Here is a 24,902-nt window from a genome sequence, read left to right as displayed (position 1 = left end):
TAAGTACACAAAAAAAACTGCTAAGAAGAAGGAGGAGGTAAACCAATCCCCAACCGTGGGCAGAGATGCTCAAGAGTAGGACGATTAACCGGCTTGGTAAGAATATCAGCATGATTATCGGCAGTTGGAACATAGATCAACCGAATAGTACCTAATTCCACTTGCTCGCGAGTAAAATGAAAGTGAACACCGACATGTTTAGTGCGGTTGGAAAAAATGGGATTGCCTGCGAGAGCGATGGCACTTTTGTTGTCGACGTAGAGGATCGTGGGTTCAGTACAAGGAAAGTGTAGCTCTGCCAAAAACTGTCGGAGATATATGGCCTCTGTGGTACAATCATACAAGGCCCGGTATTCAGCCTCAGTAGAAGAACCAGCAACAGTTTCTTGTTTACGGCTAGACCAAGAAACAGGTGCCGAGCCAAACGAGAAAATATAGCCGCCATGAGAACGACGATTGTCCGGGTCACCAGCCCAGTCGGAATTAGTGTATCCCTGTAGGGTTAGTCCTGGTCTGAAATGTAAACCATAAGAGTAAGTACCACGAATGAACCGTAAGATACGAATACATGCATGTCAATGAGTGAGCTTGGGTTCATTAAAATACTGACTGAGAATAGAAACGGAGTAAGCAAGATCAGGACAAGTGTGAAGGAGCCAGAGGAGTTTGCCAACAACCTGGCGATAGAGATGTTCATCAAAGGGAGGAGACTCCAAGTCTTTTGAGAGCTTTACTGTGGGATCTAAGGGAGTGGCAGCCAGCTTAGGCTCATGAGGAATGATTTGATCAAGGAGTTGAAGAGCATATTTATGTTGAGAAACAAAAATACCACCAGAATGTTGTACAACTTCCATGCCTAAGAAATAGGAAAGCCGACCGAGATCAGTCATTTCAAAAGTGATGCTGAGTTGAGTTTTAATGAATTGAAGTGTAGTGGGAGTGGAGCCTAAAAGCAAAAGATCATCGACATAGAGTAAAATAAAGCAGACCCCCTCTGACGAATGATGGATATATAAATTTGGATCAAAGGGAGTAGAATGAAAACCATAGTTTTGAGGAAGGTGTCTATCCGGTGGAACCATGATCGAGGTGCTTGTTTAAGCCCATAAAGAGCTTTGCGGAGACGGAAAACCTTATTTTCATAGCTAGGAGGAGAAAAACCTGGTGGGGGAGTCACATAGACTTCTTCATCAAGGTAGCCATTGAGAAAGGCACTCTTGACATCCATTTGATAGATAGTCTAGTGATGATGAGCAGCTAGGGCGAGAAGAAGACGAAAGGAAGTTAACCGAGCAGTAGGGGCAAAGGTTTCCTCATAATCGATACCATGTTTTTGGCGGAATCCTTGCACTACTAAGCGAGCTTTGTACTTGTCCAGTGTTCCATCGGCTTTGAGTTTTGTTCGGAAGATCCACTTGGTTCCGATGACCTTTTTGTGAGTGGGTCGATTGACCAAGATCCAGGTCTGATTGCGATCAATACTTTCAAGCTCCTGTTTCATAGCACGATGCCATCCACTTAGTAGGAAAATAAAGAAGCTTTACTTAGCCAAGTCAGGTCTCTCAGGATGTAAGAGGGTCATAAATCCATCTTATAGTTTAGGTCTTAGCCTAGGTTAGGAGTCCCTTTAGAGTCCCCAAAGGCTGGACAGGTAAGCAGGGAAGCAGGCTGCCCAAAAACTCCCTTGGCAAATGAGCCAGGGAGGGCTTTTTATAGGCTGGTTGTAGGCCAGCCAGTCTGTAAAACAGACTGAGTCTGTTTGTTTACAGACTGGGTTGGGTCAGTCCAGCGCTATAAAAGGGGGCCTTGGCTGCCCTGTTTTCTCATTCAGTTTGCTCCTGCCTTCAGTCCTCCTACAGGTCCACTTCAGCCTCGTGTGCAGCCCCTGAGATCCTCAGATCTGGCCCTGCTCTAGCCTCAATCCCTTGGCCATCAGTTCAGCCTGATCTGAAGGTGACCACGCAGCACAACAGTCGAAGGTTTGAACCAGCAAACGGAGAGAGGTTTGGACACTGTTTCCTCAGCTTTCTCAGCTCTCTTTTACAGTTTACACAGCTCACTCTCAGCTCTATATTTCCGTCATCTCTCAGTTCTCTCATAGGATCTATCACTTCTAGCTTTTCACTCTCTCACTCACGCAGTAACCTTGCGTTCCGCTAGACAGCACAAGCCTCTTCCTTGCCTTGCAGAAGCGTCCTACATCGTCAGTGTGGACAGCATCAAGGTCTCGGTATTGGTCGGCGTTGCCTCTCAGGTCTTTGGGTCTGCTATACGTGTGCACAGTGAGCTCTTCAGAAGCGTGTTCCGTGCTCTCTTGAAGAGTGTTCTTTGTATTTATCAATTCTCCAAGTATAAAGTAAATTCTCCCCCGATTGGGGGAGGGGACCCTCAGTGGGTACAGGGACCCAATCGGTTGTTGACTCTACTCTCTCTCTACCCTCATCTCCTTCCTCTCTCTATGGTAAACAACGCTCATTCCTCGCTAAAGGTTTTAAGGTCTTGCTGTGAATTACACGATCAGATAACCGTTGCATGCTACATTGGTATCAAAGCTTCGGTCTGTATCCAGCTTGACTACCGCGAGTGTATGGTTGTACTGAGATCCGGAAAGGACACACAATCAAGCACCATGGAAGGGTCAGGAAAAGATTTCAACCGTGAAGACTTTGAAGAGGAGAAAGACTACCAACAAGATACGCTTCCGCCAAATGCTCAAGAAGGGATGGTGAACCTTCTAGAGCAGAATCGGGTCCTGCTGCAGCAACTCGGAGAACATTCATCCCAGTTGGAAGAAAGCAGAAGACAGCCAGACCAGACAAAACAACGTATGGAGGAAAAAGAAGTAGAAAAGCCGCTGGAAGAAAAAAGAACCACAGATTTTGAAAAACTGCTCTTGTTGATGCGTGAGGAACGCAAAAATGAGGAGGCACTACGACGCACAGAGCTCGCCCAGGCAGAGAGGCAACAAAAGCTAGACCGAGAGGCGATGCTTCTCTAACACAAACAGATGTTAGCCACTATGCAGGCAAGTTTGAGCGCAGCGGCCGTCTCCGCCACAGCTTCGCCATCGACAAAGGTAACACCACTCACTCAGTCCACTGCAAATTTTGTTAAGTATGATGGTAAGTATGATCATTTAGCAATTTTGCAATTTATTCATTAGTTTGTAGCTCATTTTCCGTTAGCGCGGATTCAAGATGAGCAAGATAAAGTCCACCTTGTAGCCCCTCATCTTACAGGTGAGGCGGTGACTTGGTGGCAGCATTGGGCTAGTAAGCATACCGACCCAAAAACGTCTAAGACGAATTTCGTTTGGGCAACGTTTGTGGCCGACCTCAAAGCCCGTTTTCTCCCACCCTAATATATGCTTAACCTGGAGGATGAGTTCGCTCGTCTCTCCCAGAATGGTTTGCTGTGTTGACATACAGTAATAAGGTCATCACACTGGCGCAACAGTTGGGCGTGATGGAGAGCGCCAAGATGAAGCAATTCATTCGAGGTTTGGACATGAACATACGTTTTACCATTCGGAACTTTGACCCGCTGGATTACGAGCGGGCGCTGACTCTTCCACAGAATCAAGAGATGATGCTGAACGGGGGAAAGCCCAAGCATGTCTAGAAAGATTCCAAAGCCCCGCAGTAGTCAAACAACACAGCGGGTAAGGATTAGAAGAAGGACAACCAGTTCCAAAAGAAAGATGGCCAGGCATCTGGTCCAAAGAGGGAATCCAAGCCAAAGATGACTCCGGATGAGAAGGCTAAAGCGGGTATTACAAGAGGCTATCTACAGCCCGACGAGCAGAAGCTATACCACCAAGAACATCGTTGCTTTCATTGCCCCCACATCGCTGGGCATGGCAAGAAGGATTGTTCGAAGTGGCTTGCCGAAAAGGATGCGAAAGCACCTACTTCGTCCATCGCTAATGTATTGGCTCTTCCAGCTCCGCCTCCATCCTCAGCTACGAATGCCGTCTTCCTTGCTTTGAACGCCGTTCCCACGATGGTCTTTCAAGGTAAGAAGGAGGGCGACCTCTCAGATCAAAAGAAGGCGCTCATTCGAGCGTATGGCACAGCTAACGGGCATCAGTTTATTGTCATGTTCGATATGGGGAGTTCAGAAGATGCCATCTCCCCTCAGCTTGCCAAGACAGTGGGGTACACCTTGGTGCCTCACGAGCTTGCAGTGGACGGGTTCACACCCGGCTTGCGCACACACATCACGCATAAGGCCATCTAGTTCACTTTTTCAGTTCAGAAGGTCGTGTTTACACGGGATTTTATATTGACTCCTTTGATGGGGTGCGACATGATCCTCGGGATTCAGTGGTTCCATGAGCATGTTTCGACGCCTGATTGGCGGCAGGACACCTTCACGATTGTGGAAGGTTTACCTGAGTCCGCCGTGATACGCGGTGATCGGAGCATACCAGGGATTCCATTAATCTCTCATATTCAAGCAGGTCGCGCCGTCTGCAAGGGTGCCATGTGTGCACTTGTCTATGTCCAGTGCCAGATCACTGCAGTTCAAGCTGCTCCTCCGATGGGGCAAGCAATGGTGGATCTACTCCACGAGTTCAAAGACATCATGCTCCGGGACAATCTGCCACCCGAACTACCTCCCAACCGACCGGAAGACCATCGCATCGATCTACTTCTGGACTCGACACCTCCAAGTAAGTTCCCTTATCGACTTTCAAAGTCTATGGAGGGGGAGTTAGAACGTATGCTCATTTCCTGCAAACAAACGGCCATCTCTCTCTCTCTCTCTCTCTCTCTCTCTCTCTCTTCCATTTTCTCTGACACACTCACACTTATGTGCCACAACATTTTTTTCACCATTTATCCAATTCTCCCCAACAATTTGAAACCTTTTATTATACACATATAAGTCTCTTTCCAAGCACACATCCTATTAATAAACACTAATTTGTTAATCCACTAAATTTATGGACATTATAAAATCCCCCCTCCCTCACATCGTGATTTTTTTTAAAATAAGTAGTAACCATAATTCTTTATGTGAAAATACTATATGCTTTACACATTCCATAAATATTTTAATTGCCTTTACTATGCCTTGGAAACTTAACTCAATTGTCAAGAGCATCCTTAGGTGCATTTTCACCTATCATATGAAAAAGACATGTCTTATGATATAGCAGGCTATAAATTGTGTATATTGGTAGATTGTATGACTAGCCTCCATAGCTTCCATCCAATAAGAAATTTCTTGATATGGCATTTCCATGTGTGAAACGTATCACCACCAAGTATATGTGTACATGGTATCCACTTTCTCAAAATTTTATTTTAAAAAATGGACTTTGAAAGAGTAGTTATTTTCTTTATTTAATTTTGATGAATCTTAATTTGGAGCTTTAGAGCAAAAATTATGGTTCCAAGCCTTTGAACCTGTAACCATACTTGTGGATTTTGGAACCTCAAAGCTTGGAGTCTCCTCCACATATACTTCCTCCTTCAAGTCACCTTTCAGGAATGCTGATTCGACATTCATTATGAGAGGCAAGGGCAAGAACTGTCCAGATCATGGCTATCCTCATAGTTGGAGCAAAAGTGTCCTTATGGTCGTGTTGGAATAGGATTGGTCTCCTCCCCATCTATCAGCCCCCAAATGAAGTGAGCAGGGGGGGGGTGTACCAGGGTTTGAGGGACTGCCACATGGGCAGCATAGTGGCTGCCACGTGGGCATCATTCACACATGGAAAAGCAGAAAAAGGGGGCTGCCCATGGACAGCAAACAGGCTGCCGTGTGGGCAGCACAAAGAGAGGGGTACTTGGCAGTTGGAGGTCACCATGGAGGGCAGATCTGGCATGGGTATGTGTAGAGGCTGTCTATGATGGGAAAGACCTGATTGCGCAAGGTTTGCAGGAGGAACACAGTGTGATGAGGTGGTACTGACGTCAGCAGGTTGTATGGAAGACCTTGGAGCAGATCTGGGGCTTGGAAGAGGACGGGACAGGTGCAGATTTGCTGCGGCAGCAAGGTGCCCAGGTCGCAGCAGTTTTGGAGGGCCAGAGGACCCTGAAAGGGGTCGGGTTTGGGCTGGTAGAGCTTGGGCCAGTGGCAGCCTGCCACGTGACCAGGCTGGGCCAGGCAGCTCTAAATTTGAGCGCCCCCACTAGGGGGGTTTTACAGATCAGAAAAGTTGAGTGGGGGGGTTGTTTGGGTCAGCCAAATCCCCCCTACCTAGTCGACCAGTTCAAGGGGCTTGGAGCCCTATATTAAAAAGGCGCTTGGGGACTCACTTGGCATCCACCAGTGCAGCACTGTAGGGAGCAGAAAGGAGCAGCAGAAGAGCCTTTTGTTAGCACTTAGTCCTGGTATGTGCCTTAGAGTTGGGCTGGTAGAGCCTGGGCCAATGGCAGCCTGCCACGTGGCCAGGCTGGGCCAGCCAGCCCTCAATTTGAGCGCCCCCACTAGGGGGGTTTTACAGATCAGAAAAGTCGGGTTTGGGGGGGGGGGGGTGTTTGGGTCAGCCAAATGCCCCCTACCTAGTTGACCAGTTCAAGGGCCTTGGAGCCCTATATAAAGAGGCACTTGGGGACTCACTTGGCATCCACCTTTGCAGCACCATAGGGAGCAGAAAGGGGCAGCAGAAGAGCCTTTTGTTAGCACTTAGCCCTGGTATGTGCCTTAGAGTTGACTTCATTGGGTCAACCATATGGTTGACTTGGCGGCCATATGGAACATTATCCATTTGCAAATACTCACGTTTGCTTCGGCTTGTTGTTTGCTCCCTTGAACTCCACTCCCATTCCATTGCTTCCCTCACCCAACAATGGCATCAGAGCAGGTTCTCTTGCTCCTACCTGTCCCCCCCGGTGCTTTCAGCTCAACCTACCGTCTTGCTAAGGAATCGAATGCAATCGGAGCCGACCCATTGCGCGATGAAGTTTGGGTGGGAGTGGCTGTTTGTATGCTTCAAGTATTAGTCCGGGGTATGCCCGTTTTAGCAAAATAAATATTCGTTGCCTTGTTCTGTAATAACAGCATCTTCATATCAGTGACCCTCCCCGATCGTATACAAGAGCCACCGCTTCACACCTGCATCTCGTCGTACGGACAACCGTAGTAGTCCGTACAATCGCCTCGGTGCCTGCGCCCTGCATTTCGATGTACAAAAGCTGTTCGTATTTCGTATCAACGACCCTCCCAATCCCAATCGTATACCAGCATTGCCGCTCCACGCTTGTATCTCGCCGTACAGACGATCATATTGGTTCGTATTGCCACCTCGACGCCTATGTCTTGCATTTTGCAGTACAAGAGCCCGCGCCCTGCATTTCGCCCGAACCCAACAATGGCATCAGAGTAGGTTCTCTTGCTTCTACCCGTCTCCCCCCGTGCTTTCAGCTCATCCCACCCTCTTGCCAAGGAATCGAATGCGATGGGTGAAGATGGGAGCCGACCCGTTGCGCGATGAAGTTTGGGTGGGAGTGGCTCCTGTTTTTATGCTTCAAGTATTAGTTAGGGGTATGCCTGTTTTAGCAAAATAAATATTGGTTGCCTTGCTCTGTAACAGCATCTTCAAGGTCCCATATCAGCGACCCTCCCTGATCGTATACTAGTGTCCACCGCTTCACGCTTGCATCTTGTTATACGGACAACTGTACTGGTCCGTACAGTTCAGATTGGTAGATTTTGGTAGACATTGAATTGACATTTGCAGGACATTGCGGTCACATTGCACGACATTTTGTCACAGTTGTGAAATTTCAGAAAAATTTGGGGCTTTTGCACATTTGCCCTCCTTTTGACAGATTTGCCCTTTTAGAATTTGGGGCTTTTGTCAGATTTGCTGAAATTTGCAGTGATACTTGCTTGGCATGGCCAAAGTTCGGTTCTATTTGCGTTTTCCCTTTCATTTGGGCCACCATCTGGACAGATTGCAGACATGCCCTTTGTTCTGGGCTGGTCATTCGCAGGACAGCAGTTTGCAAGATGGTCCTTTGATTGGACTATTTTTTCCAGGTTATTTCTGGGGACAGATTATGCATTTTTCTCAATGCATGAGCAGTCACTTTGGCATTCACATTTGCAGAGATTGCTGTCAATTCTTACGTGACATTTGCAGCAGTCAGATAGTTTGAGCAGCCAGCTCTTTGCAGTGATAGCCTTGAGGCTTTGACATTTGCAGGGCACTCTTTTTCTTTGGGGATTTTTCTTTGCAATGGCTCACCTTGAATCTCTTGGAATGCTTTCCCATGAAGATAAGCTTGATGGTACCAACTATCCCATGTGGTCGCACAACTTGGTGTGCCACCTGTTGGTATCCCACAGATTTTGGGGTATTGTCAATGGATCGGAGACTAGACCTGTCTCGTCATCATAGGCACTTGCTGCCACTGCAGCCACTCCTGCCACTTTTGGTTCATCTACCACTACTCCCCTACTTCCTCCGTGCTTGCCACACCCGAACAAATTCGTTGGGAGCAGAGAGATACACATGCACATGCAATGATTGCTATGAATAGCAAGAGGGAGGTTATACCTCACATTCGGTCTTGCCAGACAGCCAAGGATGCATGGGTTACTTTGGCCAGTCTTTATCAGATTCGCAATGAGGCTGCAGGCAACTGGATACTGTTAAGATGAACGAAGGGGACAACATCACCAAAATTAAGGATTTTAGAGAGCAGCTCGTCAACGTTGATGAGAATTGCCAGATTCAGAGGTAGTGTCTACGACACTTGATGGGCTCCTTTATTCGTACCAGGGATTCGCTAGGATATCGAGGCTAGTGGTTGTGGGTAACCCCAACCACTATAGCTTCGATCAGCTTGTTTCCCTTCTCCTGAAAGAGGAGCAGAGCCACACCAATTGGGCTGCCTCCATATCATGCGGATCTATAGATCATAGAGGCAAGGGCAAAGGGGGCAAGAATTTCAGCAAGCCCAAGACTTCAGGACTGTCAGATGGGAAGTGAGAAAACAGCAAGCGCTGTAATTATTGTAGGGAGCAGCAATGCAAATTTGAAGTGAAATCATGACACCATGATTCCCTCGGCCAGGAACTTGATTGACTTGGCCAACGAATCTTTTACCATAGCAAACTTCTTCATGTCTACCCTCCCTCTTGCCTTAGTGAGTGGTTCAGCAAATCCAACGTATCCAAGATAGTTCATGGACATACTCCAGCAAGACAACCATGACTGTTATCGGAGTCTTCAAGGGCCAGGAACAAGTGAAGGAGAGAGAGGCCATTGCTTACGTGAGATACTACTCACCACCCAGCATGATGGCCATGTTGCAAAGATTGATGCAAACAAACTTGTTTGGATGCTTTAGCAAACGTTGCTAAAAATGGGTTTGCAAACTTGTTATTTTTTTCACCTACAGGCTACAAGCAAAGGAGGGGATGAGGATGATGAAGGCAATGAGGCAATGACGCTTAAGGATGAGTGGTGACGTGCAGTTGCAGGCATTAGCCCTCACAATCAATTTGGTAGTAGTTGTGGTTTTTAATGAGGATGCTTGAATTTTAGTATCCTAGAGTTGAAATACTAAATGCATCTATTAAAAATCGTAGGTTTGTAAAGTGCCCAAGTTGTTTCAAACAGGACCAGCAAGCAAAGCATTTGCAACGTTGCAAACATTTGCTTGCAACTGTGGAAGCGAGTCATGATGTAAATGCAAGTCCAATGATTGAAAGCCATGCGGTAGATACAGACCTAGGAGTTAGAAGACATAAGCCTTGCCATCGCAATGTCTCATCACATTGGTCAGGTGGACGCAATTGACCATGATTCCCTTGGAGATACTGGCGGCGCAGATGAGTGCCAAGCTATTTAAGCCCTAGGAAGAAAGGGATTGAGTGCTACTAATGTCTCCTAATGGAGCTCGCCCGAATATGACCTCTAGCCTTAAGTTGGCTATTAAGGGGAAGGGGACGGGGGTGGTCGAAAGCTTGAGGAGCCTCCTAGAGTGAGCTTTGGGGAATGGGGCCTGGTGGTTTGGGGTTGAGGGAGGCGATTGTGGCTTTCATAGTGGAGGACAACTAAGGGGACCGAAAGGGGGGGGGTGGGGTTGGTAGCTTGACCCCTACCAACTTGGCCCAATATTGGCCTTTATTGTGACAATCCCTATTGCCGATTTCCAATGTGATCACTGATACGAGACCTCGACTCCTAATTGCAAACTTTGAAGCGTCTTCTTATGACTCTAATTGACATGAATTCTTGAAAGAAGTCAATCAAAGATTTTGTGCCCCTTAAGGAAAGCTCCTTAGAAAAGTAGTAGGAAGCAATCAAAGATTTGTGGTAGCAATAGGATCTAGAGTTTTCAACAAAAGATGCAAACTTGTTATTTGCATAACAAGAAGCTGCAATGCGTGCAGGATCTACTCTTGTTCCATAGATCTGCGGATCACTTATTCATGGAATAGAATCAATCATACATTTGGATGCATCTCTTTTTTTGCATGAGTGTTTTCCTTGTTTTTTCCGAGCATTCAGGCTATATCCCACAATATGTTGAGTATGCTCTTTGATGTATCCGCATAATCTATTTCCCCATAGTATTCTCTATGCACTTCATGTAGAGGCACTACACTTTGGTGAGTATCCTTCATGCGAGTGTTTCTAGGGAATCATGTCGAACCATCATTGCTCGCATTGCTACAGCACCTGACATGTAATTCCACGGAACACGGAACCTGATACCCGTAGGATGATTCCAAAGTACTTCCACATAGTGATAGGTCCATCTCAAGAATTTCCAAGGGATGATGACTCAAATTATAGAACTATTTGAGGTCACATTGATAAATTTCATCTTGAGACAGGAAAAAGGCTTCCAAGGAAGGTGTTTTGGTGCGACGGCATTTGCTATGGCTTGCCAAAAATGTGCTGATGGCTTTTAGCTGGCCCTTTGCCTATTTGTACAAGAGAGGCCCACATGCTGATTGTTGTGCTTCTTATGATTTTGAGCACAACATTCTTTATTATGCTTCCTCATGAAGGTCCTAAAAAGAGGCTAGGCTTGTGTTTGTGCATTGACTTTGTAGAGGGCTTAAATTATATCATCCATAAGTAGAGACAATAGGTGGACATGCTGCTGTTTCAGGCTGTCTGTGGGTCAACGTTTTTCAGTCATGTATTGTGTTTATGGTCCACCAGACTTGCTTTTTTTTCTGGTTCCGGTTTTGGTCCGTCAATTTTAATGCATTTTATATCGTGTTGGTTTGAATAAAATACTTCGACACAAAGACCTTTAGATGCTTATGTGTATGTGAAGAGTGTGGGTATGGATGCGTGTGTGATTGCGAGCATATGTTTATACTATGTTCTACACCCACCACTTGGTGATGATGACTTTGTTGGGGATGCCATAGTAGCTAGTCACTGTTATACGTGAGAGGGTTTACGGTTTATAACACTGTTAGAAGGTTAAAAGGGCATTGTATGTTTTGTTTGTGGAGGATGTGTTTAGGCATGTTTGCTTCACGCGGATACACGCTTTGCTTATTACATTCCAGTCTGAATGTAATACGACCTCAAATGAGCTTATTGGGGGACAAATAAATTTTACCTTGCGACTTCTTTGTCCAAGTTGTATCCTGGCTATGATTATGCTTTCTATTTGTTAGGGGTGCATCGCCTTATCAGCTATCTTTTCTAAGCTGAATATCCCGTTTTTTTTTAAGTTTCAAACGAGAGTTTGATTGAGTATGCATGTGCTTTCTAAGTTATGAATGTAATTTTGCATCAGCGGTACATAAGTGTAAGAGGCTCATTTAGTTTTTTATGTTTTAAATAATTCATTCCTTTTGTAAATTCTTTCTTTCATTCCTACATGAGATTGTTTCTTGTTTTGCTTTTTTATTTTTGCTTAGTCACCTTCTTCCTTTCTTCTTTATTTCTTGTTTTCTTTCTCTTTTGTTTATTTAACATATTTAGCAAGCATTGGGTTTGCCCAACAGACTCCATGGGCCTTTAGAAATCCAGTATAGCTGCTTATGCTTGGGCACTGAGGACGACATAAGTGTTGCTTTGCTTGCTAAGTATGTCTTCCTCTTTTTTTTTTCAAAAATTTTTGTTACCTCTTTTTTCTTGTCTTTTGTTTTCTCTTTTATTTTCTGTGTTGATTTTTGGACTTCAGAACAACGGAATTTCTAAATTTGTATAATTGGAGGTATATATATTTTCTAAGCTTTTTCACTTAGAAATGCCTGTTTGAGAAAGCTTGAGATGAACACTATAGGCCTCATAAGCAGTATTAATTTGCATAAGGAGAGTGAACTACTTTTTTATTAGTCTTCTCTTTAGTGTTAGCCTTTGTGATTGTTGAGTGTACTCTTTACCTTTGGACGTCTTTCAGAAGCTCAGTATGAAGTGTATAAATTAATGCTCATCTGTGTAGGACTGCCCACTTGCTTGTACAGTCCAAGCTGACTTTACGATTAACATTGCAAATGGTGACAGTCTGGAGTTGTGTAGTTTGTTAGGATTCTTTTTCTTATCTTTTTCTCTGACGTTACATGAGGTTTTCATCCCTTCTTTTTGCATAAACCCACAGAGAGATTTTGATAGCAATTTAAAATTTGTCTTTAAATGCAGGTAGAGGCTGCATATGATGTGCTACTCATGCAGAGCTTGATGCAGCGAAGGGCAGGGAAGGTTGCGGATGATAAAGTCCGCTATGCTGATGTAAAAAAGAGTAGCTCCTCTCCCCTGGGGAATATTAGAGACAATCAGTGGATTAGAGATGCTCTCAATAAATTTCCCGTTGCTGTGGAGAGTCCATCGATTAATATTGTTGGAACTCAAACTGCTGTATATGCGGGTTTAATGGTTTGGACATTTGCAAGTGGATTTTCCTCCAACCCATCTTTGGACAGAAATGCTGATGTACCAGGTCTAATCTTGGCCATTGGATTTGGTGCCTCGCTGTATTTTCTAAGAAAGCAGAATGTCAAATTGGGTAAGCATTGCTCAACCGAACAGGAAGAATGGTTTTTTCCTTTTTCATGTCGTGTTCTAAGGATGTGTATTCCATCTTGTTTAGAGTATGAAACTTTTACACAGTTGCATTCATTATCTTTGAAAATCGGTCTCCTTTTAGAAAAGGTTGTCAACATCTTCCACTTTTGAAGGAAGGAAAAATACTGTGATTTTGTGAGTTGCCAGTGATCTTTCAATTGATCAGGAAGGTAAAGGAAATTTTAGGCTTTCATGCTTTTCCCAAATTTGATCAAATTTATTTTTATTATTGAAGTGCACTCTTCTCTTAAAAACAGGCACATACCGATTAAGTGAGAAATTGTATGGTTTGCTTAAGTTACCAACTTTGTTTGAAGTTTTATTTGAAATTTGTACCTTACATGCAGAGTAAGAAGGTTTCTTCTTCTCAGTTTTGCATATATATGAATATGAGGCTAGAAGATACAAAAAAGTTTCTTCATTACTTTTTGGGACATAATTGGTGATCATTACCCTTCCTCGCTGACACGACCACGATCGCTCCTGGAAATCTGGACCTGCACACAAGCACAAACCACCGATCATAGAACCACAAAAGGAGGCGTAGGCATGCTCACTACCCAACCATGATGCTCGCGGGTGCAAGACCCGTTGAATCCGAGCATCCCCTGAGCCACAGGCTAGGCTGCTGGCACAAACATCTACATCCAACCAGTCCACAACCTCCTGGCGTCCCATACCACTAGAAGGCACCCATAGGGCCTCAGGACTGCACTGGGAATCCGGGCTACGCTAGAAAGCGGGTGCGCATCCGCAACACGATCCAAGATCTAGACCAGCAAGGAAGAGGTAGACCTGCTCTGACTTGCGTGAATGAAAACTGAACCACTAGGCCCCTTTTATAGGCTCTGGCCTAGTGCCGCTATAAATGGCTGGAACCCTAACTCGACCGTTGCCCTTGCAACCCAACCTGAGAATCACCTGTCCTCCCCAGGCTATCAAAGCTAGTCCTATGCTCCTAAGCACACGTAAGATACAATTCATGCGCATGACATACTCCCCTTCTTCTAAGAACTCACTCCTGAGTTCAAAAGAAAGTCCGGAAACTCTCTTTGAAGGTTAGTCAATGTCTCCCATGTAGAGTCCTCCTCGACACGATCCTTCCACTTAATCTTGTATTCTGTGATCGTCCGATTTCTAACTTGATGTTCACGAAAGCCGAGAATACTCTCAGGCTCGTGCGGTATAAAGGTTAATCTCCAACCTCTGTAAGTTCCTGAGGAGTAACTACCTGATCCTCAACACCCATCACTTCTTTCAGTCTATTGATATGAAATATTGGATGAATCCTTACATTAGGAGGCGTATCTAGTTCATATGCAACTTGGCCAATTCTTCGAATACCTTGAATGGACCACAGTATCTGGGGGATAACTTCCTAAGCTGTCCAGTACTGACACTCTTGGATTCCTTGGGAATACGCAAGCATACCATCATTCCAATGGAGAACTCTCTAGGCGAGCGATGTCTATTAGCATAAAATCTTTCCCTATGTTGGGCACTTCTAATAAACTCCTTGGCTAACTGCAACATCTTTTGCATGTCTTGCAAAAATGTTTTCGCAGCATCATTCTTGATTCCCCTGAATCCGATCATTATTGGAAATTTAGGTTGAAACCCGTACATAAGCATAAAAGAGCTGAAACCAGTACTAGAATGCTTTGCACTGTTATAAGCAAATTCAACCATGGGTAAGTAGTCTTCCCATGATGACCGCCTCTTAGAAACATATGCACGAACCATATCCTCTAGAAGTTGGTTCACAACTTCCATCTGACCATCAGACTAGGCATGTTCAGAGGAACTCAAACTAAGAGTGGTATCCAACCTGTCAAAGACAAGCGTCCATAATTCACTAAACCCTACTATGTCAGCCGGTAACCCATACAGACAAAACAATTGATCAACAAAGTGTTGAGTCAACTAAGACGTCATGATTGTGGATCTAGTAGGTATAAATCTAGCCATCTTCGACAAGCAGTCCACAATAACCCATATGGAGTCATGACCACAATAACCCATATGGAGTCATGATCCTTGTGCGTTCGTGGCAATCTTGTAATCTCTGCTCACTGTAAACTTACAAGTAGAAGGGTTATAGCATCTATACTCTTTCTGCTACAGAGAATACCAGGATGTTCCGCACTAGGTGCGTCATGACACTCCCAAAGAATCTTGGATTGAAGATCCGACACATCTGGTACACAAATTTTTTCATTTCGGAACAGCAAGCCATTCCAAATCATCCATTGACCTCCCGCTGTTTGAACCATAGGTGGCACAATCCCTGAGTCTTGGTCAATCATACGGGTATCCGGACCTTCTGCCAATAATGAGTGAAATGACTATGAGTCGCGCAAAGCCCTCTCAAGGATTGAAATAGGTTAGAGGATATCTCGGTAAATGACAAGCATTCACCATCTTAATCTGACTTAGGGCATCAACAACGCTATTCAAAGAACCCTTCCTATACCGAATCTCAAAATCAAAATCCTGCATCAACTCAGCCCATCGAGCCTTCCTGCCCCTCAAATCATCCCCTTCACACACATATTGGATCGACTGATGATCAATCAACACGACATCAGACAAATCTAGAACCATACAGGTAATGCCTCCAAACCTCGAGAGCATATACGACTACATAGAGTTTCTTTTCCATGGTAGGCTAACGATATTAAGTATCATTGAGCTTTTTACTGTCAAAAGCTACAGGTCGGCCCTCTTGGAATAATGCTGCCCCGATGGCATAGTCACTCACATCGGCCTCCAATCCAGCCTCCAATCCACAAGGCCGGGTCGGATCAGTAGAACAAGCACACTCTTGATACAATTTTTCAAATTATCGAAAGCGTTGTCCAACTCTTCATTCCAAGTAATAGGTTGTGTAGACCTATGGCCACGACCCTTCAATATGTTGATCAAGGGAACCGTGATTTTGGAATAATCACAAATTGATTTTCTAAAAAAGACAGTAAATCCTAGGAACGAGCGAAGTTGTTTCACTGTATGAGGTATAGGCCAAGTCAAAACCTTTTGAATACGGTCTTCACCTTCGCAAGTAATCTTGTGTTGTAAGTAAATGATACGTTTCATGGAAAAATCGCATTTACTAATCTTAGCATACAGCTTATTCTGTCTTAATAGAATTAAGACAATGTTGAGATGAGCAATATGATCCTCTAGAGTCTTGCTGTAAACTAAGATATCATCCAAGAACATAACAACAAACTTGCTCAAGAACTCTCGGAACAAGTCATTCTCATCTGTTGAAAGGTCGCGAGAGCATTGGTATCAATCCCAAAGGTAATATGAGGAACTTGTAACGACTCGTAGGCTTGAATCCGGACGGGAAGTCGATCCACCTTGCGATCCTAAAATTGCTTCCCGCACCTCGTAGTTGTGATCACTAAGCGTCGTATTCAGCTGTAGCTTCTGCACAAGTTTGTGATTAACAAAGTTGTGATAACTACTTCAGTAACAAGAATTGTTTGGATCTCACCATAAGGCCGGTAGAGATTATGGGAGCCAAACAATGAATTATTAAAAGAACAATCACAAGAATGAGGGCGGGTGAGGACATTGACACAAATACCTGTTGTCAAAGTAGTATGAGCAGCTGTCTTTAACTTCGTAGCTGGTTTTTTGAGCTTCAGTGTGTGTCCTTGTGAAGCTCCGGGCCTCTTCGGGCAATCAGCCTAGGTATGCCCACGCTCCTCACAGATGAAGCATCGCCCTTTCTTCTGAAGCCGAAGTGAACGGAGGAAGCGCTCCTTGCTGGCCTTAGCGGATTTCTTCTTCTTCTGAGAAGGAGGATTAGAAGATCTCACTTCTCCGGTGCTAGTAGCTGCATTGAAGAACTTTCTCTTGTTCTTCCCCTGGGTCTCGGGTGTAGTCAACTTCTTGGTCGAGGCCATCGTATCAACATAAATGCGCGCAAAATGTATGGCCTCCTTCAGGGTTGAGCTCCTATTGTTCTTAACCTGCAACCTGTATGAATTGGGCAAGCCGACCACAAAGAAACCCAAAGGGGTCACAGGATCTATCTTTGTAGCGCACGGAATTTCTGGAAGATAGGTCTCGAAAGTGAGGCTCTGTTTGGTCGTATCCAAGGCCTTAAACTTTGCTACAATGTCATAGTGATCTTCCTTTTTCCTCAAACTCTGCCCAAGTGGATGGCTGAGGCCTCAATTCCTTCCACCAGAGTAGAGCCTTCCTGGCTAGATATCCAACAGCTAATTGAATGTGCTTGTCTTGTGGGTAGGGGTGAAAATTGAAGTGGACCTGCCATTGCAATGTGCATCCATGTGGGTCAGTGTCTGAAGCTGGGACTGCATGGCAATAATTTGCTGGAACAACTGGTCATGGTTCGGAGCGCAAACTTTTCATCCAATCCGTGAGGAATTGGTTCAAAGCGTCCTTTGTTACCAGATCCTTGTAAACATCATAGTTGTCTGCTTCCATATCCTGTTCAGACATAGGGGAGGGTTGATTTGAATTAGTTATTTTCTGATCTGCCTTACGGAGGTTGCTTGCATCAGCCATGAGAGAAACCAAGAAAGGAATACCCAAAAAACTGTGAACTGCAAGACTTGGAAGGAATTCCGAATGAAGAGAGCTGTCCTGGCGCCCAAAGTGAAATCGGACTGCTGAGCAACCACCAAATCAGTTGAAACCCTGGAAAACACGTTGGATTGACTGCGCCAAGTCCTGATCTCTGCTGACGAATCAGCATAGGCGCTGACGCACTCCAAGACTTCAGCCACACAGTAAATGGTACGGCCAACAGCTGTGAACTGTACGGCCAATCAGCAACGAGTTGTACGGCCAAGTAGCAGCTACGAGGTGTAGGAAGTATGGCGAAGTAGGTGCAATGGGATGGCTGGAGGCAGGGAGGTTCTATGCGAGCGAAATTTCAGGACTAGAAGAGGCTGGAGCACCTGCGAATCAAGGGCTACTGCCAACGAATTAAAGATGCCTGAATTTGAACGCAGATCTCCTGGGCTTTAATCCAAATTGGTGCCCTAGCTTTTGAAAAGCAAGGCCAGCCAAATTTAGTGGCTTTCTTTTAGGGTTTTTTTGGAAGAAAAGCGAAGTTGCTTTTTTGCCTTCTCCACCAACTGATGGAGATTTCCCTCATCTCTCAGGGCAGGTGCAGGCATGCTCATGCACCTGTGGGATTTCCTAAAGGAAATTCTCACCTTGACGCTCTTCTCCCTGTCAATGCGTCTCCAACCAAAAGGAATCAACGTCCTAATGCTCTCAACGGAATTCGCCCGCCCTTCTTCTACAATTTCGCATCTCTCCATCAAAATCCTAATCTACCTTCCAATCAGGCCCTAATTCACCCAATCGCATCCTCCCTCATATGGAGATCTCATGTTTCCCACCTGCTGATGAAATAGTTGCTTTTCCATCCATCTAGTGCAAAAAACGAAATCTGCACTTACCCAGAAGATCCAAACAGAATTTGCAATTACCTGCCATCCAAGAGTGGCTCTGATACCAACTGACACGACCACGATCGCTCTTGGAAATCCGGACCTGCACACGAGCACAAACCACCAATCATAGAACCACAAAGAGGCGCATGCATGCTCACCACCCAACCATGATGCTCACGGGTCCAAGACCCGTAGAAACCGAGGATTCCCCTGAGCCACAGGCTGGGCTGTTGGCACGAACATCTGCATCGAACCAGTCCACAACCTCCTGGTGTCCCATACCACCAAAAGGCGCCCATATGGCCTCAGGACTGCGCTGGGAATTCGGGCTACACTAGAAAGTAGGTGCGCATCCGCAACATGATCTAGGATCAAGGACAGCAAGAGCTAGACCTGCTCTGACTTGTGTGAATGAAAACTGAACCACTGGGCCCCTTATATAGGCTCTGGCCTAGTGCTGCTAAAAATAGCTGAAACCCTAACTCGTCCATTGTCCTTGCAACCCAACTTGAGAATCGACTGCCTAGCCACTAGCCTCCCTAGGCTATCAAGGCTAGTCTTGCGAGCCTAAGCACACATTAGATACAATCTGTGCACATGACACCCACTCTGCAAAGCGTTTGGGAAACTAGTGCTATGCTTGATTCACTTACAAAGGGTCTCGTTCATCTTATCCCAAAAGGGGGCTGGGGAGGGGGGGGGTCCATTACTTTCATGGGCACTCTGTATAAGATTTTGGCAAAGGCATTCAGCTTGTGGCTGCAGGCTTTTCTCCCAAATCTTATTCATGATATGTAGACTGGTTTTGTGTGGCTAAAGCATTTTGATAACATATTTTTCTTTTGGGGGGCTTTGGAGTGGGCTATGCATAGCAGCCATGGTTTTGTAACATGCAGATGACTTTTTACTATAGTTGACAACCTTAGACTAACTGCAATAAAGAACTAAATAGCATATATATATATATATATTAAATATTTATATTTATATGTATGTAAGTATGTATGTATAGGGATGGGGATGGGGGCGGGGGAGGGGGCGGGGACGGGAGGGGGTAGAGAGAGAGAGAGAGAGAGAGCGAGAGACGTCCACGGGAGACCTCACGAGGCTATGGGACAAAATGCACACCAAAATCATCAGTTAGAGACTGAGAGTCTATGGGGGAGTACAACAGCTCAGCCTAAATTATTATAGCATAACTACATTCAAGTACTATATTAAGGGTGGTCGGAATAACATCAGTTTAAGACTGAGAGTCTTTGGGGTTAGGTTTGGAATCTCTAATGAGTGCTTGCCCGTCTCGATAAACCGCCCATTTACCCTCTTTCCTTGCTTCTTTCCCTTGATAAGCTCATTTGCCCTTTGTTTGAGTTAGTCGGAGTGAGCTCTTCAGATATCCAAATCCTAATACCTTTGAGCTTGTTGGTTTGTCTAAGGATCTTGGTTCTTAATCTTTGAAATAAATCTGTGCTTGGTTTCCCTTTCGAGTGATAAGACTTATGTCGTTTTCATCCCAACCGATTTGTGGCACTGCCTTCTTGAGTTGGATAATCTTTTCCTCATCAATGCATTCCTCTTCCTCTTCCATTTCAAAATAGCTAAGGCAACTATCTTGCAATCCCCCAATACGTAAAATCTTATTGTTACTTGGTATGGCTTGCTGCTCTCTTACCTCTATATAAACATCACATTTTTCGATCTTGTTATGTATGGTTGCTATAATTTCCTATCTCATGGATTTGAGCTGAGTGGTGGCCATTTCTTGGACCTTGACTACAAGCTGTGTTCATTCTTCATTTCTGAAACTGTCTTCTCTAGGGAAGCAATGTGGAGCTTTGCATCTCTAAGTTCTTGTTGTAGGAAGTAGATCCACTTATATGGATCAAGCTTAAGGACAAGGTGTCGACGCCATGGCAGTGTAGGATGACTTCTTGTTAGCTGGAGTCGATGGAAAAAGCTTTGTCTTCGGGAACTCCATGCTGGGAAAGACGTGTGCAATCCGGGATCCCTTTGTTGAAGCTAACACCCCAGACTGAGCCAAGGGCTTAGCTTAGCCTGAGGCTAGGTTGGACGACGACCCCCCTGCTGTTGCAAGACCTGTGGGGGGAGCTAGGCGGAGAGAGAGAGAGAGAGAGAGAGAGAGAGAGAGAGAGGGAGGGAGGGGGGGGGGGGGAGGCGGCTAAGTTGAGAGGAGAGAGAGAGAGAGAGAGAGAGAGAGAGAGAGAAGGGGGGGGGGGAGAGGCGGCTAAGCTGAGCAAAGAGTTGACTGTAATCTCTTCACTCGAGTTCACTCTGTGTCAAAGAGGTATGGTCCCCAACAAGCGCTACCATACATGCCCGCAGGTCGGACCAAGGAGTCGAAAAGGAGAACCTTGGTCTGTGGGTCCTGAAAGTGCGTGTGGAAGCACTGTCTCTCCAGTCGGGCCAGGGAGGCGTAATCTCTACTTAGGTGGGCCTGCATCGTCGGTCTCATCGTCAAGATAGGTCCAACGAACTCCCAAGTATGTGTATGATGATTGGTGCTTTGTCAAAAGTAAACTGGTCTCTATGTGCACCTGCTCTGGAGGTGTTGAAGATCATAACCTTGGTTTTACCCAGGTTGACCTTAAAGTCACAGAACTCTCAAAAAGCCTGTAGTGCATTTAGATGTCTCTGGAGCCCCTCAGTGGACGAGGATAAGAGCACCACATCATCAGCATACAAAAGAATTTGGAGCAAGTAACCGGCAAGAGAACAACCAGCTCCTCCTAGTGTCTATGTAGAGGCCAAACAAGGTCGGTGAGGATAACCTTGTTTGACCCCAATGGTGCTCATGATCTCATCTGTCCATCCGCCCTCCATTCGAACCCTACCAGAAACCCTCTCATAAACTGCCGTAATAGCCCAAACTATCTCCGGCCCATATCCCAACTCCTATAACCGCCTGATAAGGCATGCTCGAGGTACTGTATTGAAGGCTTTGCGGAAATCCATAAAGCAACAATATACCCTATGTCTCCATGTCTTGGCCTCCTCTATGACACTCCTAAGTGTCAGGATGTGATCGATGGTCTCGTGCTCACGTCAAAAGCTTGCCTGCCTATCTAATCTGAGTCCCTGCATCTCTACATAGTGATTGATCTCCATATCTAGCATTGAAGCATATATCTTGGACATGACATGCCCGATCATAATGGTCTTGTAGCTACTTGGATCCATGGCATCCCCTGTCTTGTGGATAGGTGTGATAGTGTTGAGGGTCCAAGTGCGTGGGAAACCAAGACAAACTGCTTCATTAAATAGCTTTGCAAGGATAGAGCACCTTCCCTAAGCTGCTCCTGATGTAGGCAAGCTCCTAGAAAAATGATGTTGAATATTGCTGCTCTTGGGCTGCTTTGACTGCTATTGAAAGCCTAGAATGTGTATATCTTAATGAATGGGAATGATGGGGAGGCACCTCCTTTTATAGACTTTTAGGGAAGAACTAGACGACCCTGGTTGGATGGTTGACACAGAATGTTGATCCTCGTAGTTGACCAAGGCAGTCAAAAGTCAACGTTGACCGTGCGCTGACAACTTTGCGTTTTTTGACCTTCTTTGTGCTGATGCACTAAACTGTGCCTACGTAGCCAGGTGTCACTGCCACCTGTCCCTTGCATTGTTACATGTGACATTCCCCTCTATTGGACTCTTTCCAAGGTAGATACCTTGCAACCCTTTGCCGTGGCGACCCTAACTACCCCATTGTGACTTGTGACTTTGGGGACCTGACAACCTGATGCAGACTCTTGCACCAATGACTTGTTGGAGGAAGCCATCCATCCACCTCCTCTGGGAACCAAAAACCTCTACGGACAAAGGTGATTGTTGAAGTCAAACTTCCTGTGCCGTAGGCAAACCCAAGGCTGAGGGCCTGCGCTGATTGGCAATGCTGAAGGAAACGTTGTTGATGCCTAAGCTTGTATGGAACTCCATGATCTCCTTTTGATGCAGCTGTCAAACCACTCCATAAGAGGTCATCGGTGGTCCTGTTTGTAATGGATGGACTGATTGGACTGACTATGCTTTTTCTGGTCTGATTGGCTAGACCGATTTGCGCTTATTTGCTGATGCAAGTCCAACATATACGCTCCTACGTGCCCAAGCAAGAACCGCATATATCTGAGTGGAAGCGAATGAAATGAAGACAGCATGGCGATTGTCATGCTCTGTAACATGCAGAGGGATTTTTACCGTAGTAAACAACCTTAGACTAACTGCAATAAAGAACTTGAGAGAGAGAGAGAGAGAGATGAAGTTCGCTCATGTTGAAGAGTTGCAGGAGGAAACTCCCCTTTTGGAGTTCAGCTAAACTTGACCTTGTCTCTAGGGTGGTAGTTGTAAACTAGGCACAAACTGTTCTTGTTGATGCCACTCTAGGGACTGCATTACTTAGCTCAAAAGGCTCGAAAATTTTAGTGGGCTTGATGGTTCAGCAGATGCAAGAGGCAGGGTGCCTTGGGAGACCTTGATTCTCCCAATGCAGGAAGGGGACCTTAATATCATTGATCCAGATTCACTATGCAGGGAAGATTTGTTTATTCGATGCATTGAGTGCTGTACCCCCTACTCTGGTGATGATTGGATGGACAACATTAGGTGGATCTTTATCATTTAAGTTTCTGTTGCTGGTTCAACCTTCATTCCCTGTATCCTTTGGTAGAACTTGGCTCAAGTAGCTCTGCTTTTTCTGTTTCTTGACAGTTGAAATGTTTGTATTTTAGATTTTAGTTGAAGTATATTTTAAGGTTTGCACTTGATCAGCTCCATTCAATTATGCGAGCTGTCATGAGTGTTGAGTCAGTCCTCCACATCTGGCGAAGGTATAAAAGCTGAATGTCTTTCTGTGTATAGATGTGTGAATGCTGGAATTAACACCTTCATGCATGCAACCTATAAGGAGGGATACCCTAGCATGTTGTGCAGGTAAATGCATAGTGGGATTCTTTGTCCAAAGCTTCTGCCTGGACTTCCATAAAGGGGAGACCTTGTGTTTTGTTTGTGCTTATTTTGCTATGATGAGAATGACCTAGGTTTGTCATCAATAATATTTGCTGCTGTTTTACAAAGATGCAAGTCTTTGTGTGATGTCACAGTAGCTAGTCCCTGCTATGCGTGATGGAGTTTATGATTTTCAACCTTATGAGTGACTATCACGGGATTGAAACTGCACTGTGTTGTGTTTTTAGAGGATGAGTTTGGGCATGTTCCTGGATTCATCTAAATATATGCAAGTCTTGTGTGAGAAGACTTGTATGGAAATTGTGGCCTGCGGTTTTGTGCTAATTCCATTGCCCAGCTTGTTATAGTTTGACATGGAAATGAGTGGAGTTGTTTTCCGATGTACTGTTGTTTGTGTCCTCCTCTTCCGCCAATCTAGAGTATCTATCGTTGGCTGTTGAGGTCACAGATAATGCTGGACTCACGGTGTGATCATTCTTTTCTAACAATTCTTTGATGAGAGATTTTCAGCTTGGTTTTCTGATTAGCAATATATAGCTTGCATCTGTCGGGTTTCAGATTTGATTCATTACCTGTACTGTATGATTCTTGTTTGCCTAATGTATGCCTGGTTTTATATTTGGAAGATATATCGGTTGTGTTTATTCTATAATCAGAGATTGAATGCCTGGGAATTCCTTTTGTAATGTAAGTGTGGTCAGCTGTGTCCACCTTTGCTGCTCTCTCATTTATTTTGTTTATCCATGCAGGAAAAGCAGCTGTACTGACCATCGCTGGTCTGGTAGCAGGGGGAGTCCTTGGGGGAGCGGTTGAATCATGGTTGCATGTAGATGTGATCCCTGTGTTGGGGATCAGCTCACCTGCTGTAATTGTTAGTGAGTTTGTGCTGGTCTCTCTATGGCTCTCATCACTCTGTTTACGTTGATGGCTGTATGATGCAAGGTCAACTGCTGACATTGGGCTCTCTCTCCAGAAGGTTGTGAAAGTGCTACATATATATGTACTGATCCAAATAGGTAGAGATCGAGTAATGGACTTCGTAGGCAATGGCTATTGATAAGAGGCATCACTCTGGTGTCTTCTGGACGCCAGGCAACTATTTGTTGCTCAAGGGGTGTTGTGTTTATTTCGTTTGTTTTGATGTATATATATTGTTGTATATATGTTTTGATGTATAAATTTTTGCTTTTACACATCCCAAGCCTATGCCCCTGCCCGTGTGCACATTTGTGAACTTCAGGTTGTAGATTTTGAGATGTATCTTTCCCTTCGGTTTAATTGACGTATTTTAGTAAGCTCTGGTTTGCCCAACAGACGCCATGGGTCTTTAAAAACCCAGTATAACTGCTTATGCTTGGGCGCTAATGATCGCATAAGCATTGCTTTGCTTGCTAGGTATGTCTATCCTTTGTTTTAAAAAAAATTTGTTGCCTCATTTTTCTTCTATTTCGTTCTCTTTTATTTTCAATGTGGAA

The 24,902-nt window shown here is 45.0% G+C and overlaps 1 protein-coding gene across 1 annotated transcript in view; it reads left to right on the top strand.

Annotated features, from left to right (window-relative positions):
• Nucleotides 1-24,682, top strand: part of LOC147903590 (protein CHAPERONE-LIKE PROTEIN OF POR1, chloroplastic-like) — a 28,048-nt gene extending 3,366 nt beyond the window's left edge. The window contains exons 2-3 of the mRNA XM_087400132.1: nucleotides 12,581-12,944; nucleotides 24,177-24,682. Of these exons, the coding sequence (XP_087256258.1) occupies nucleotides 12,581-12,944; nucleotides 24,177-24,352 (540 nt within the window). The 3' untranslated portion in view covers nucleotides 24,353-24,682. The remainder of the gene's footprint in view (nucleotides 1-12,580; nucleotides 12,945-24,176) is intronic.
• The last annotated feature ends 220 nt before the right edge of the window (nucleotides 24,683-24,902 follow it).

This window comes from Dipteris shenzhenensis, chromosome 3, assembly GCF_047967505.1.
Source record: "Dipteris shenzhenensis isolate YYH24624 ecotype China chromosome 3, Dip_SZ_1.0, whole genome shotgun sequence".
NCBI lineage: Eukaryota > Viridiplantae > Streptophyta > Polypodiopsida > Gleicheniales > Dipteridaceae > Dipteris > Dipteris shenzhenensis.
The sequence above is the reverse complement of the archived record's forward strand: the minus strand, read 5'-3'. Positions and strand labels throughout refer to the sequence as shown.